This window comes from Dendrobium catenatum, unplaced genomic scaffold, assembly GCF_001605985.2.
Source record: "Dendrobium catenatum unplaced genomic scaffold, ASM160598v2 fragScaff_scaffold_370, whole genome shotgun sequence".
In the NCBI taxonomy this organism is placed as follows: Eukaryota; Viridiplantae; Streptophyta; class Magnoliopsida; order Asparagales; family Orchidaceae; genus Dendrobium; species Dendrobium catenatum.
Window position 1 is genome coordinate 2,297,369 of NW_021318832.1, and position 14,022 is coordinate 2,311,390.

At 37.5% G+C, this 14,022-nt stretch overlaps 1 protein-coding gene across 1 annotated transcript in view; it reads left to right on the plus strand.

Moving 5' to 3' along the window:
* The first annotated feature begins 3,863 nt into the window (after positions 1-3,863).
* LOC110109531 overlaps positions 3,864-14,022 on the plus strand; it is an 18,051-nt gene continuing 7,892 nt past the window's right edge. The window contains exon 1 of the mRNA XM_028693849.1: positions 3,864-4,228. Coding sequence (XP_028549682.1) covers positions 4,094-4,228 — 135 coding nt within the window. The 5' untranslated portion in view covers positions 3,864-4,093. The remainder of the gene's footprint in view (positions 4,229-14,022) is intronic.

Below are 14,022 nucleotides of genomic sequence, written 5' to 3' on the forward strand. Positions count from 1 at the left end.
ACGGTCTCCGGCCGACTATGGTCTCCTGCCGACTACGGTCTCCGGCCGACTACGGTCTCTGGCCGACTACGGTCTCCTGCCGACTACGGTCTCCGGCCGACTACGGTCTCTGGCCGACTATGGTCTCCTGCCGACTACGGTCTCCGGCCGACTACGGTCTCCGGCCGACTACGGTCTCCGGCCGACTACGGTCTCTGGCCGACTACGGTCTCCTGCCGACTACGGTCTCCGGCCGACTACGGTCTCCTGCCGACTACGGTCTCCTGCCGACTACGGTCTCCTGCCGACTACGGTCTCCTGCCGACTACGGTCCTTCAGGTCAAACAAACATGTATATGTAACTCTTACCATGTAATGCAATCTATGTGATGTACATTTGCTACATCAATCCAAGGCCTTCTCCTAAGGAAGGGCCTCATTTGTAATCGACTACAAATACTAGTGGATTCATTCAAACTGGGCCAGGCCCCGTGGTTTTTCCCCCTTTTTTCAGGGGTTTTCCACGTAAAAACTTTGGTGTCTCTTATGAACGCTACACCCTCTCACTTATCTGATTGTGTGCTGGATCTTCGTACAACGCTAAGACGTTAAACCATATATTTCTCTACCGCCGCGAATATTTCTCTACCGCCGCGAATATTCCAGGACGCAACAAATATATTGTCATCCATCATTTTGAGATACATTTGAATAATATTCATATAGAATATAATTATTTATGATCGTTCATAAGGACATAAATATATAATATTTCTCTACCGCCGCGAATATTTCTCTACCGCCGCGAATATTCCAGGACGCAACAAATATATTGTCATCCATCATTTTGAGATACATTTGAATAATATTCATATAGAATATAATTATTTATGATCGTTCATAAGGACATAAATATATATAAAAAAAAAGGACATAAATATGTATAAATTTTTTGTCATTTGAAGTCAACTTGGTCAAAGGACAGAATGGAGAAAGCTGGCAAGGTGTTATGGTGGTGAGGTAGAACAGTTCCCACAGCGGATCTTCTGACAGTACCACCTCAAGAGGGTGGAAATGATCAGCGGACATAGTGGAGAGGACGGGTGGTGGAGATCATTCGTCCTTCCACTCCCCACCCAACTTGCCGTTATCTTTATGCGCCTTCTTGTCCTTGTGCTGTAGTCCGTTTGAATCCGGTGTTTTTCATGCAGCAGGAAACAGCAAAATAAGTGGGCAGGCTAACTTTTCTCAAGGGCCCGAGTGGGTTTCAGAAATGGGCCTTTCATAATTTAGCTTTCTGCCATGTTATCCATGTGATCAAATACAATTTTTTTTGAGTAATTAATTGAAATAAAAATAAACATTTTGAAGAAAAGCTAATGCTTGTTTTAATAAATCTTTATGTGAATTAGCATTAATTATAATTTAGTTATATAAAATTACATGAATAGAATTATTTTCAAAAAAGTTTTATTTAGATTTTCCTCAACCTCATATTAAACAATGAGAAGTGTTAAGCTTCGTTTGAGATGATTTTGTATTGCTTTTTAAAATAGCTTTTTAATTTAAAAATTAAATTTTTTATACTAGAAAGCTGTTTTAAGAAGCAGTAAGAAAGCCGTCTCAAACGAAGCCTAAATTTCTCAAGCTACCTCATGAACTTGTTCGAGCTCGGCTCGATAATGGCTTGTGAGCCTAGCTCGATGAGTTAATAAGCTAACTTGATTTAGCCTCAACTCAACTCATTAGCTTGTGAGCCGTCTCGTTTAAAAATATTGCTATAAAATACACTTAAAATGTTACATTTTAGGAGTTAAAAGTATAAAACTATTAAAAAATAAAAACTGTATTTTATTTTCTTATATTAAATGATTCTTTATTATAATTTTAATTTTTTTATAATTTTGTTAAAATTACTACTTTTATCATAATCATTTTCTCTCTTTCATTATCAATGAGCTGACTTGTGAGCCAGCTCGAATTACTTTACTTTTCAGATTGTAACCACAATTTTATTTGGCTACGACATCTTCTTGCTTTTCAAAAAATTATATGCTAAAATACTGCTTTTTATAACAACTTTAAAAAAATTAATTTCCCCAAAAAAAACTTTGAAATCAACTATACAAAAAGTGAAAGCAACCCCAAACAGACTCATAATTAGCATCCCTTTGAGATAGAGATGTAAATGGGCAAGTTTAGGCCTATTAGGCCCATCTAATATAGCCTTATAATCTCTTTACGAGTTTGGGATATGAGGATATAATTTTTAATTACATTTGTTTTGCAATATATATATATATATTACAAATTAAGATCTTATATCAAAATGTTGGGTCATTTATCATGCACAACTTTCTATATATAGTCTATAGATGAATTAATTATTCTGTGTGGATGCCGAACGCCGTCTTGAGTTCAACCACAATGCGCCACATCATCCATTCTCTCGGTACTACTCGGTATTGCTAACGTGACGCATTCTGGTTGGTCTCAGGACGATGTTCTGCGTCCGGCCTCCACACAAAATAATTTTTCCTATAATATCTTTAAAATTATTGGAGAATAATTAAGAAGCTTAATTTAAGATACATTGACCATAAAAATATTTTATAAACCCTACATAATGAGGCAGTTGATTTGACCCTACAATTGCACAGCTTCAATTGATCCATTTAGGCTTTGTTTGGGACGGCTTTTTTATTGCTTTCTAAAACGGAGTTTTAGTAACGGAGTTTTAGTACAAAATTTTTTATTTTTGTACTAAAACTCCGTTTTAGAAAGCAATAAAAAACCCGTCCCAAATGAAGCCTTAATCTCTTAGATAGCTGACTTTTGGTGGATGACCTCAACTAATTAGTTGATAACCTCATTCGATGAGTCTCATTGGTTAAAATTTTAGCCCAATGAAATACCATCAGCGTGCATCTATCTTATAAAATTAGGCTTCGTTTGGGGCAACTTTTCATTGCTTTCTAAAACTATTTTTATAACAAAAAAATTATAATTAAAAAAAAAAAACTAAAATTCGTGTGAGATGGCTTTCTTAGTGCTTCTTAAAGTAACTTTCTAGTAAAAATTAAGCTTTATACTAAAAAGCTGCTTTAAGAATCAATAATAAAGTCATCCTAAACGAACCCTAAAATAATGTTTTAGAAAACATTAAAAAAGATGTCTCAAAAAAACCCTTACTACGTCTGCAATGGTTTATTTCTTATGGAAAGCTAGAAATGATAGATTGTTTGGTAACAACAATCAAAGCATTGAGACTATCATCTTCAAAATCAAAAGGGCGGTTTGCTTTAAGACATCCAAGACAAAATGCTTTCAACAATTACAGTTTATGCTCACTTGATCTTTGCTGTGAAGGTCGTTGGATGGATGCCCCTCGGACGACTGCCCCTGGCAACCAGGGGTTCGTTGGGTATTTTGAAGGACGATGATGACAACAATCTACTCGTGTTTTCCCCTTGGACGATCTGAGACTGCTAGCTTATCTTCGGCAACCAGGGGAATTTTGGTGCCTTGGAGTTTTTCTGATTGCACTGAGTCCTTTGCCTTTTGGCATTTTTGCTTATCTGCTTAGCTTTCCTTTATTTTGCTTACAGGGTTATTTTGTTTTTCTTTAACTCTGTAATCTGCTTTCTTTTCACAGTTTTCATTGTTAAGCAGCTTTTGCTGATAGGGTTTTGTCATTTGCTACATAATTTTTATGCCTAGCATTTGATCTTTTATCTGTAACCGCTTTCTTTATTTATATTATTGGCTGAGGCCCCAAATTTTCCCAAAAAAAAAAAAAATTATTATAATTAAATTCTAAAATTTTTATCTCTATTTTTTTTTTACATATTTCTCTCTCTATTCTCTTTTTCAACCTTCTAAAATCTTCTAGATCCTCGCCAATGGTGTGAGTTTCCAACTCCCTCTATATAATACCGGCGGCGGCGAGCTCGTGGGTTTTCTTGTTCCATAAGTTTTCTCTTCCACAGGTAAAAGGGTAGGCCTAAATTCTCCGAGCATCTGGTCTTCACCGTTCTTCTCCACCATTCTCTCAAATCTCGCTCTTCAATCGCCATTTTACCTCTTTCTTGACCTGTGGCAAAGCAACAGTGGCATGGAATCCACAACTCCTCGTCCTGTATGTGCGAAGGAGGCCCTTGATCTCCTCAACTGTGCCGCTGATTCGGACTTTGATCGGGAGAAGTGCGTTCGGTTTTTGGAAGCTCTACGGAGTTGTATACAAGAGAAGGTTTCTTTCACTTCAGCGCGTCCTCTCATTGCATAACCGTTTAGCTTTTATGATTGTATAAATTGAATTATTCACAAGCAGGCTGCATTATTCAGGACCTAATTAGTCCTAAACCCAATCCCAGCTATTGAGTTTTTTTGGTAATTAGTGTAATTATATAGGCCCATAACCCACAGTTCCTAGGATAGTAACCTGGCTCTGATACAATATATGAGAACGAATGCACTTCAATTGCATGGAGATTTTTTGGAATGGATTACATGGATATTTGACTGTCAGTAAGGCGGGTATGGATTTAACGTTTGTGCACTTACCTCCCTGATTGATTCATGCCTTTCAATCAATGAAAATTTTTAGGTCTTTTTGTCCCTCATATTTGATAGGCATCCGCTGTGATGGAAAACAATGCTTGGTTAAGAAGGAGAGGAGACCTAGCAATCATATTTTTGTCCTGATTAGCCCACCTATCATGAGCTGTTATCTAGTCTCCGGCCTAAACCTTTTTCAAGACCTTATTAATTTGTTTATAAAATGTTTGTGCATTTGATATAAATTCCATGGTATGTTATAGAGCTAAAATGTATGGATTTATAACCCTGAAATTGTCTTAGTGTTTGATTAATTTTGGATCCAATTTCAGTAATGATATCATTAAATTTGAAAATCAGTTTAGTCCTCTGGAAGAATCTTCTTAAGTTGAAATTCAAATCAATTGACTGCTATGGTAAAACCTTCTTAGTTTAACAAATGAATGTTCGTTTGTGTTGTTAATGAATTTGTATGCTAGATAATTTACACTTCAAGGGATAGTTTCTTTACAGATAATTTTGGCATGCGCAATGATCAAACCTGTCAAAATAGCTATCCTTTCATCAGATTGATGGAAAAATTTGATGCATTGAAATAGCCTAAATCTGGATATAGCAATTGTAAAAAATGTGCAAGAAATGACTGAAGGAAAATAGTTTTTGGTTATTGTCAATTCAATTGGATCCATGAAAGATCCGGGGCGATGATCAATCCTTGCTTTTTAAGCAATGTGATTACTTTTTTATGTATTTTGAGGTGATATATGTCTTCATTAGTCGAATGCTTTGTTTATGTGACATATCTTCTGTGCATTATGACTGCACAAAAAGGTGAATCAGCCGTTTTTCAAGGCGGTGTTCACGTTGACATATCCTAAGAAAATGTTATTTTGATTGCAGCTTGTACGGGGCGAAAATTTGACAATTATATTTTAATGAATAGAAAATTAATGCAGCATCACCAATGTATGTACCACATTATCCAATTATAAGAACTTTGATAAAAAAAAATATAGATAGCCTTGTTTAAACAACAACAACAACAACATACATTTATCCCACTATGTGGGGTCGGCTCGATGAATCTTTTTTCTCCATTGTGTCATGTTAAGAGTTAAATTCTCATTTAAACCTAATAAAGAAAGGTCATTTCTAATATTTTCTAACAGTCTTTTTATGTCTACCTCTACCTTTCTTAACATAAGTCAAATTTAATACATTTACTTTCCTAATCAGCTCATCGGAAGGCCGGTTTTTATGTGACCAAATCATCTAAGGCGACTCTCTCTAATCTTATCATCCACTGGAACTACTCCAACCTTTTCATGTATAACCTCATTACGTATCCTTTCTCTAAGCGTAAAGCCACTCATCCACCTGAGCATCTCATCTCTGCAACACTTAATATTATGCTTCTCTTTTAATGGCCAACATCAAAGGATTAAAAAGGAAAAAAAAAAGTTAAGAGCAAAGATTACTCCAAGAAAGTTGTGACAAAGATTTATGCATAATAGATTAAAATTCTGATACAACATTCAACATAAATGAATGTTGAATGAAAGTTCATAAAATTGGCCCCTAATAATTATGCTAAGGCTAGTGATCATGGTGATGATCATGCTGGTTTTTCTTCCCTCTTAGTCTACGACTGTCTCTCTCTTTTTATGACTGATTTTTATAGATGTAGCATAGAAAATCTAGCAGTTCTGAATGAAAATGCCATGCACATTTTTTTCCCAGCTTTATTTTTTAATAATTATTTTTTTCTTTGAATCTAAATTAGCCTTTGCAATTTAACCTCTGCTTTATGGATGTTACTTCTCTAAATCCTCATTCCGTATGCTTGATATTGTTAGCCAAATTTCATTTTTCTTCTATCACCACAAACTGTAGCAAAAACAGAGAAAGAGCATATAAAGAAGAGAAAATCGAGAGAATAGGAGGTCTAAACCTGATTTTAGGTAATAATATTCATCATCCTCCCTTCTACATGCTAGTGAATATATATTATGCTAAAGAGTAATTCTAAAAATAGAAAAGACGTTCTAATAGGTGCCACAATACCCCACATGCATAAAAGCAGAAAATAGAGTGATGGCTAATAAAATGGTAAGTCAATAGTGGAGGCTGTAGTTTGTTAGAAAGAGTAGGCTTGTTGTTGTGGTTGTCCGCTGGTATAGTATAGTCCACATCAGGTCTCCCTGGCTGTAGAAGTTTCCTCACCAGAGGGAATGGATTGAACTATACCTATATCTGGCGGTGTATAAGCAAAAATATCAGAAACATTAAAGGTGGAAGGAGTAAGAAAATTTGGTGGAAGATCGACAACGTGAGCGTTGTCATTGATGCGTCTGATGATCGGTACAAGTCCAATTTTGTGGGGGATGAGCTTTGAATAAGTTCAAGGATGGAATCTCTCTTTGCGAACACGGGCCATAACAAGATCACCAAGATTGAATAATTTCTCGCACTGTCGTGAGTTAGCAAACTGTTTGTAGCTATCATTGGCGGCTGTAAGCTTAGCTCTGACATCTTTTAACATTTTTATGTAGGTTTCAGTAGTTTCGGCTAGGGGTGCAAACGAGTCGAGTCGAGTCGAGCTCGAGCCAGGGGTTGTTCGAGTAGAGCTCGACTGTCAAATACCGAGCTCGAGCTCGAGCTCAAAATCCGAGCTTGAGGTCGACTCGTTTCGCTGTTGAGCGGCTCGTCGAGCTTAATTTGAGCTCAAAATGTCGTCGCGTACTCGCGTCCGCTGTCGTGCAGACGTCCGTCGTCGTTGCTTCCGCTATAATCCCAAGTTAGACATCGTCGTCGCGTTGGCTATCTCGCGGTTTGTCATTGCGTTTGCTGTCAAGGTCGCGTACAACTTTGTCGTCGCGTTCGCTGTCGAGGTCGGGTCCGTTGTCCTCCGTTGTCGATAAGCTCGGCTTGTTGAGCCTATTGTCGAGTCGAGCTCGAGCCGGCTTGCGAGCCGGCTTGACTCAGTTGCACCCCTAGTTTTAGCTGCTGCCTTACCTCGGCAATGTGGAAGAATTGTAATGCCAACCACATAGTTAGGCATTTTTGTGTATACTATACTGAATGGGCACTATCCGGTAAACCAATATGCTGTGGAGTTATAGGTGAATTCAGCTTGGCCTAAGTAGTCGTCCCACTGTTTTGGGTGTTCATGGGCTAGACAACGCAACATATTTCTTAATATGCGGTTCACAACTTCAGTTTGGCCATCAGATTCGGGGTGGTAGGCAGATCTAAGCTTGATTTCTATTTGTAACCTTTTCCAGAGCTCCTTTAAAAAGTGACTGATAAACTTAGCATCACAATCAGAATTAATGTTGTGAGGCAATCCGTGTAAATGAATAATCTGCTTGAAGAAGAGGATGCCAATGTTTAGTGCATCAAAGGTCTTTTTGCAAGGAATGAAATGGGTCATTTTAGAAAATCTATCTATGACAACCATAATTGAATTAGCACCTCGTTTTGTTCGTGGCTGTCCCAAAACGAAATCCATACTCAAATCTTCCCATATGGAATTAGGTACTAGTAATGATGTATATAGACTCGTATTTTGTGCATTGCCCTTGTAGAGTTGACAGATCAGACAATGCTCGACAAAGCGAATAACATCTCGGCATAAATGTGGCCAGTAGAACCTACTTTGCATTTGCTCCAGAGTCTTTGCTTGACCAACGTGTGCAGCTAGCCCATCACTATGGAATTCTTTTATTAGATGCTCCCTCCAGGAAGAGTCTGGCACACATAACTGGTTGCCCATGAATAAGAAACCATGCCGGATAGAGAAGTTACAGAATGGAATAATAGGATCTTGCATTAACTGGGCCCATGGCATAGAGAAGTCCTTGTTGGTCGCATACAATTATTGTAAAGCTTAAATTCCTTGCATATTTATTTGTAGCTGAGTGAGTAAAACTGTACGCCTGCTAAGGACATCGACAAAACGATTTTGGGCTTCAGATTTATGCTGCAACACAAAACTAAATTTTTGTAAAAATGTGTTCCATCTCGCATGCATTTTGTTTAGTGTCTTCTGACTATTAATGAATTGGAGAGCATGGTTGTCACTGCTAAGAACAAAATCCTTATGGAGGAGATAATGCTCCCACTGCTTCAGTGCCCGAATAACTGCATACAATTCTTGTTCATATGCAGACCAATTTTGGCGAGCGGGGTTCAACTTCTCACTGAAGAACTCAATTGGCCTGTCCTCCTATGATAGAACAGCTCCAACACCCATTGCATACGCGTCCGTGTCTACATGAAATGGTTTGTTGAAATCCGGTATAGCTAGAATGGGAGCCAAGCTCAATGCCACCTTTATAGAATTGAAGCTGTGTTGTTGTGCCGATGTCCTTTGAAATACCTTTTCTTTGAGGCAATCTGTAATTGGCGCCATAATTATACTTAATCCCCATATAAATCGACAAATGTGGGCACTAAAACTTCAAACTTCAGACGCTAAATGTGGGGTCCATTTGATAATAGCAGCAACCTTTTGGGAGTCCATATGAACTCTTTTGTCAGAAACAATGAATCCTCGAAAATGCACTAAACCTGTTGCAAACTCACTTTTAGGAAAATTAAGGTAGAGCTTATGTGTTCTAAGAATTTCAAAAATAGAAGTGAGGTGTTGTAAATGGTCTTGAAGTGTTGAACTATATGCAATGATGTCGTCAAAATAGACGACACAATACTTCCCCAATGCTGGCTTAAGAACTTCGTTCATCAGCTTCATAAATGTCACCGGTGCATTGCAAAGACCGAATGGTATGACTCGCCATTCGAATAAGCCATCTCGAGTCTTAAATGTTGTCTTCCATTCATCTCATGGTCTAATACAGTTTTAAGCTTGGAGAAAATGGTGGCACCCGCGAGCTTATTCAACATATCTTCGAGATGGGGTACTATGAAGCAGTACTTTACTGTAATTTTATTGATAACTCGGCTATCAATGAACATTCGCCAACTGCCATCTTTCTTCGACACAAGTAAAACAGGGACTTAAGCTGGGTTAGATTAAGTTCTTTTGCACTAGCTCATCAACAATCACTTGCAATGGTGCATGTTCTTGCAGGCTCATTTTATAGTGCGGCAGGTTAGGTTGCGTTGCTTTGGGATGAAAATCAATTTGATGCTGTAAATTGCGTAAAGGAGGTAGAGAGTTGGGTAATTCGTCAGGCCATATATTAATGAATTGTTGGAGTATAGGTCGGACTGTAGCAGGAATACTTGGTAGGACAATGCTTCGTCTGGGTGCTGATGTAATCAGTGCAAACATTGTTGAGGATTCTCACCAGGAATGGATAATACTCGGTCCTGACACAATGTACATAGCAGCTGGATCCGAGATTTCTTTGGTAGCGTTATTGACAAAATGAGGTAATAGTATGATGTTGCGGTTCTTCCATTCAAAGGTATAAGTATTGGTACGTCCGTCATGTATTGCTCCCACGTCGAATTGCCAAGGCCGTATCAAGATTATATTGAAAATGTCCATTTCAAGGACATCACATTGCACCTCACAAACATAATTTTTTCCAATAGAGAAAGTTACTCTGCACATTTTCGACAAAAGTATTTACACACCTTTCTTCACCCAACTTATTTTATACGAATGGTGGGGTTCGTTTTCGTCTTTAATTGTAATTTTTGCACTACAAATCACGAGATAATATTCTCCGTGCATCCGCTATCTATGAGCATGTCGCAGATCTTTCCATTGATGGTACAACGGGTGCAAAAAATTGAATGTCGTTAGGAATTATTAGCTTGACGTGGAGTTAATAGCAATTTTTCTAAAACACAAGCAATTGGTTCTCCTTCATCTACTTGAAGGTATTCAAAATCTTGTTCATTCACGGCTTCTGTAGGGTGATGATCTTGTTCTCCTTCATGTTCCCCTTAAATTAGTTGGAGTTGTTGACGGTTGGGACAGTCATTAGACTTATGTACCGGCTGAAAACAGCGATAACATTTGAGTGTTATGGGCTTGGCATAAAGATTAGTTTCCTTGACTGGACCTCGGGGCAAAATGTGGATTTTGGTTCTACTCCAAGTATTATGGCACCTCCTGGTTGAGGTGTCGTTGGTTTGCTTGCACTAGTGGCTGGCTGTCTGCTTACATTTCCAATCGGCTTGGTAACATAACAACATGATAGATGACCCTCGGATTTTGTTTGAGCTGAATTTCTGCCTTGAGAGCATAGTTCATGGCTTGAGACAGAGGCCAAACTGAATTCAATTCAAACTCGTCTTGAATGGCTTCCTTCAATCCCCCAATATAACGTGCCACCAGTTAGTTCTCAGTTTCATGCAAATTGTTCTGAGCTCTAAATATGTAGAATTTCTCGATATACTCATTCACTGTTATATTGTCTTGAGAACAATGTTGGTATTGGAGGTAGAGCATCTGCTCAAAATCAGTAGGCTAGAAGTGTCTTCGCAACAATTGCTTCATCCAATACCAACTAGTGGTATTGCCTTTTCCTTCCCATCTTCTCGATTGTAAGAGTTACATCTACCATGCTCCAACTCCGCCTTTTAAGAGACATGCAACATATTTCTCTTGTTTTTCAAGTGCTATTTTCATATAATAAAAGAAGGCTTCAACCGCTCGTTCTCAGTCAAGGCAATCTTCTATGTGCAATCGACCATCAAAGAAGGGAATATCTAATTTCACACGGAATTCTTCTTGCTGGCGGTGTTGTACTGGATGTTGTCTTGGATAATCATAGTAAGTTGGGCGCTCATCCTCTGCTTAATCTGACGCATCCATTTGATGTGGTAGCTCCGTTTCATTATCTGAGTCTAATACATTCAAAACCACCGTAGGTGTTGGACGGGCATGGTGTTAACAATGCACCGATACCGATATGATTGCCGGTGCCATTGGTCATCCCGTCACGGGATTTGGTCGATTCATCCTTAGGGATCGAATCTCAGTCCGCATTTCTGCAGAGAATTGAAAGAACTCGGTGGTGAGTACTTCCATTTGACATGCCATGCTTGACTGAGCGGCCCACAACGCTTCCAAACTCCGATCATCGTCAAGAGTGGGGTGTTTACTACCCTCCGCCATTGAAGCTCGTGATCGAGCTCTGATACCACTTAATGTGGAAACCGCACAACCTGTAGCAAAAATAGAGAATGAGCAGAGAAAGAAGAGAAAGCCGAGAAAATAGATGGAGGTCTAAACCTGATCTTTAGGTAATAATACTCATCATCCTCCCTTCTACATGCCAGTGACTATCTATTATGCTAAAGAATAAATCTAAAAACAGAAAAGACGTTCTAATAGGTGCCAATATACGACACATGCATAAAAGTAGAAAATAGAGTGATGGCTGAGAAAACGGTAAAGGCAGTAGTGGAGGCTGTAGTTTGTTAGAAAGAGCAGGCTTGCTGTTGTGTTAGTCCGCTGGTATAGTATAGTCCAGATCAGTATGCTTGATATTGTTAGCCAAATTTCCTTTTTCTTCTATCACCGATATGATGTCAACTTTACAGTTGATATGTCTTATAGATGTTGTTCAAAGCTGAACATTAAGATTTATTTTCATACTTTTATGTTTCAAAAGTGCGGACAGTTTTGATTGACAGCTTATTCCCCATTTATGTGAATTAATTTAAATTTGTTTCTAGTTTTATTTGCTTGTTTCTACCATTTCCTTTTTCTTGTTGAGGAGTTTAAAAATTAAACATGTACGCTTTGTTTTTGTTGAATGGTGTGCATCTGTGTGTAGGAAAAAGGTTTGGAAATCCAAAATCAATGTTGTAGATTAATAATCCAGCCACTATTGCCAGTATTCATTCTGTTCATCCACTTCATTCTAACAAAATCTTTGGAATCTTTGTACTAAAAAGCTGCTTTGAAAAATAATAAAAGAGTCGTACCAAACGAAGTCTTAGAAGGACTTTTATAAAGATAAGATTGTGAAAAGTAGGCATGTGATGTGATTTGATACAACAACAACAACAACAACACCATCAAGTCTTTATCCCACTATGTGGGGTCGACTGCATGAATCCTTTTTCTCCATTGTGTCCTATTAAAGGTCAAATTCTCGTTTAAATCTAATAAAGAAAGGTCATTCCTAATATTTTCTAACCAAGTTTTTTTAGGTCTGCCTCTACCTCTCTTAACATAAGTCAAATCTAATACCTCTACTCTCCTAACCGGGTCATTGGAAGGCCGCCGTTTTATGTGACCAAACCATCTAAGACGACTCTCTCTAATCTTATCTTCTACTGGAGCTACTCCAACCTTTTCACGTATATGCTCATTTTAAAAGGGTAAAGCCACTCATCCATTTGAGCATCCTTATCTCTGCCACACTTAACTTAGTATTATGCTTCTCTTTTAATGGCCAACATTCATCACCATAAAGCATTGCTACCATCTTATAGAATTTTCCTTTAGGTTTGAGGGGTACTTTTCTATCACACAACAAGCCCGATGCATTCCAACACTTCAACCATCCAACTTGAATTCTGCTGATAATATCCCCTTCTATTTCACCATCACTCTTATCCAAGATATCTATATCCCCATCTATATCTAAATTTGATAATATATTTAAAAGGATAAAAAATGCATCAAATTTTGAAAGGTAAATTAGTATCGAGAAGGATTAAGAAGAGGAAAAATAGACCAAATGTAGCATGACTCGAAGAAATGCACAGAAGGTTTGCACAAAATGGAGGTTGACAACTTGTGTGACACTCAATAGACATGATTGGAGAATGATATTTATTGAACCCTAATCTCATAGTTGATGAAAATAAGCTATTGATGATGATTATGATGACAATGTAATATTTATTTTTATAGTAATAAAATGTAACTGAGGAATATTCTTAAAGAATATAAATAATTCAGAATATTTATTTTGACACTTCAGATTTTTAAGAAGAATATATTATTTTAGATTAAAAATAAAAATTTTCATGTAGTGCTTGAGAGGAATGGAATATTCGGGAAGCCAACCCCTAAATACTTTGGATAGTGTTTCTTTTTTTGTATATAGTTTTTTTATTTATTAATAAAATCTTATCTGCATTGTTTAAAGAAAAATACTGTAGCATTGCTCCTACAGTGTTTGGCAAATGTGAATAAGCACTTACAGATTATGAGAACACAAATACTGTTTGTTTAACACATCATGGTCAATTTCTCATATTATTCTTGATGTATACTCTTTAATTAACATTCTTGTTGTTCTATATTCCCCAGAAAGTGAAGAAATTTTCTCTGGCTGAACAGAACCGTGCTGAGGAAGACCAAATAAGTAAGGGTAAACACTGAAACCTTAATTTACGAGAAGTTTTTTTTTTTTATTATTTATTTGGTGATTAAACTTTTAAAATATCTTTCCTGAGGATTAAATTGAGAGGGGGAGGCATTTGAGGTTTAAGATTTTTCCCCTTGTTTTCCTTGGCCTTTCAGCTATTATTATTTCATATTTAGTT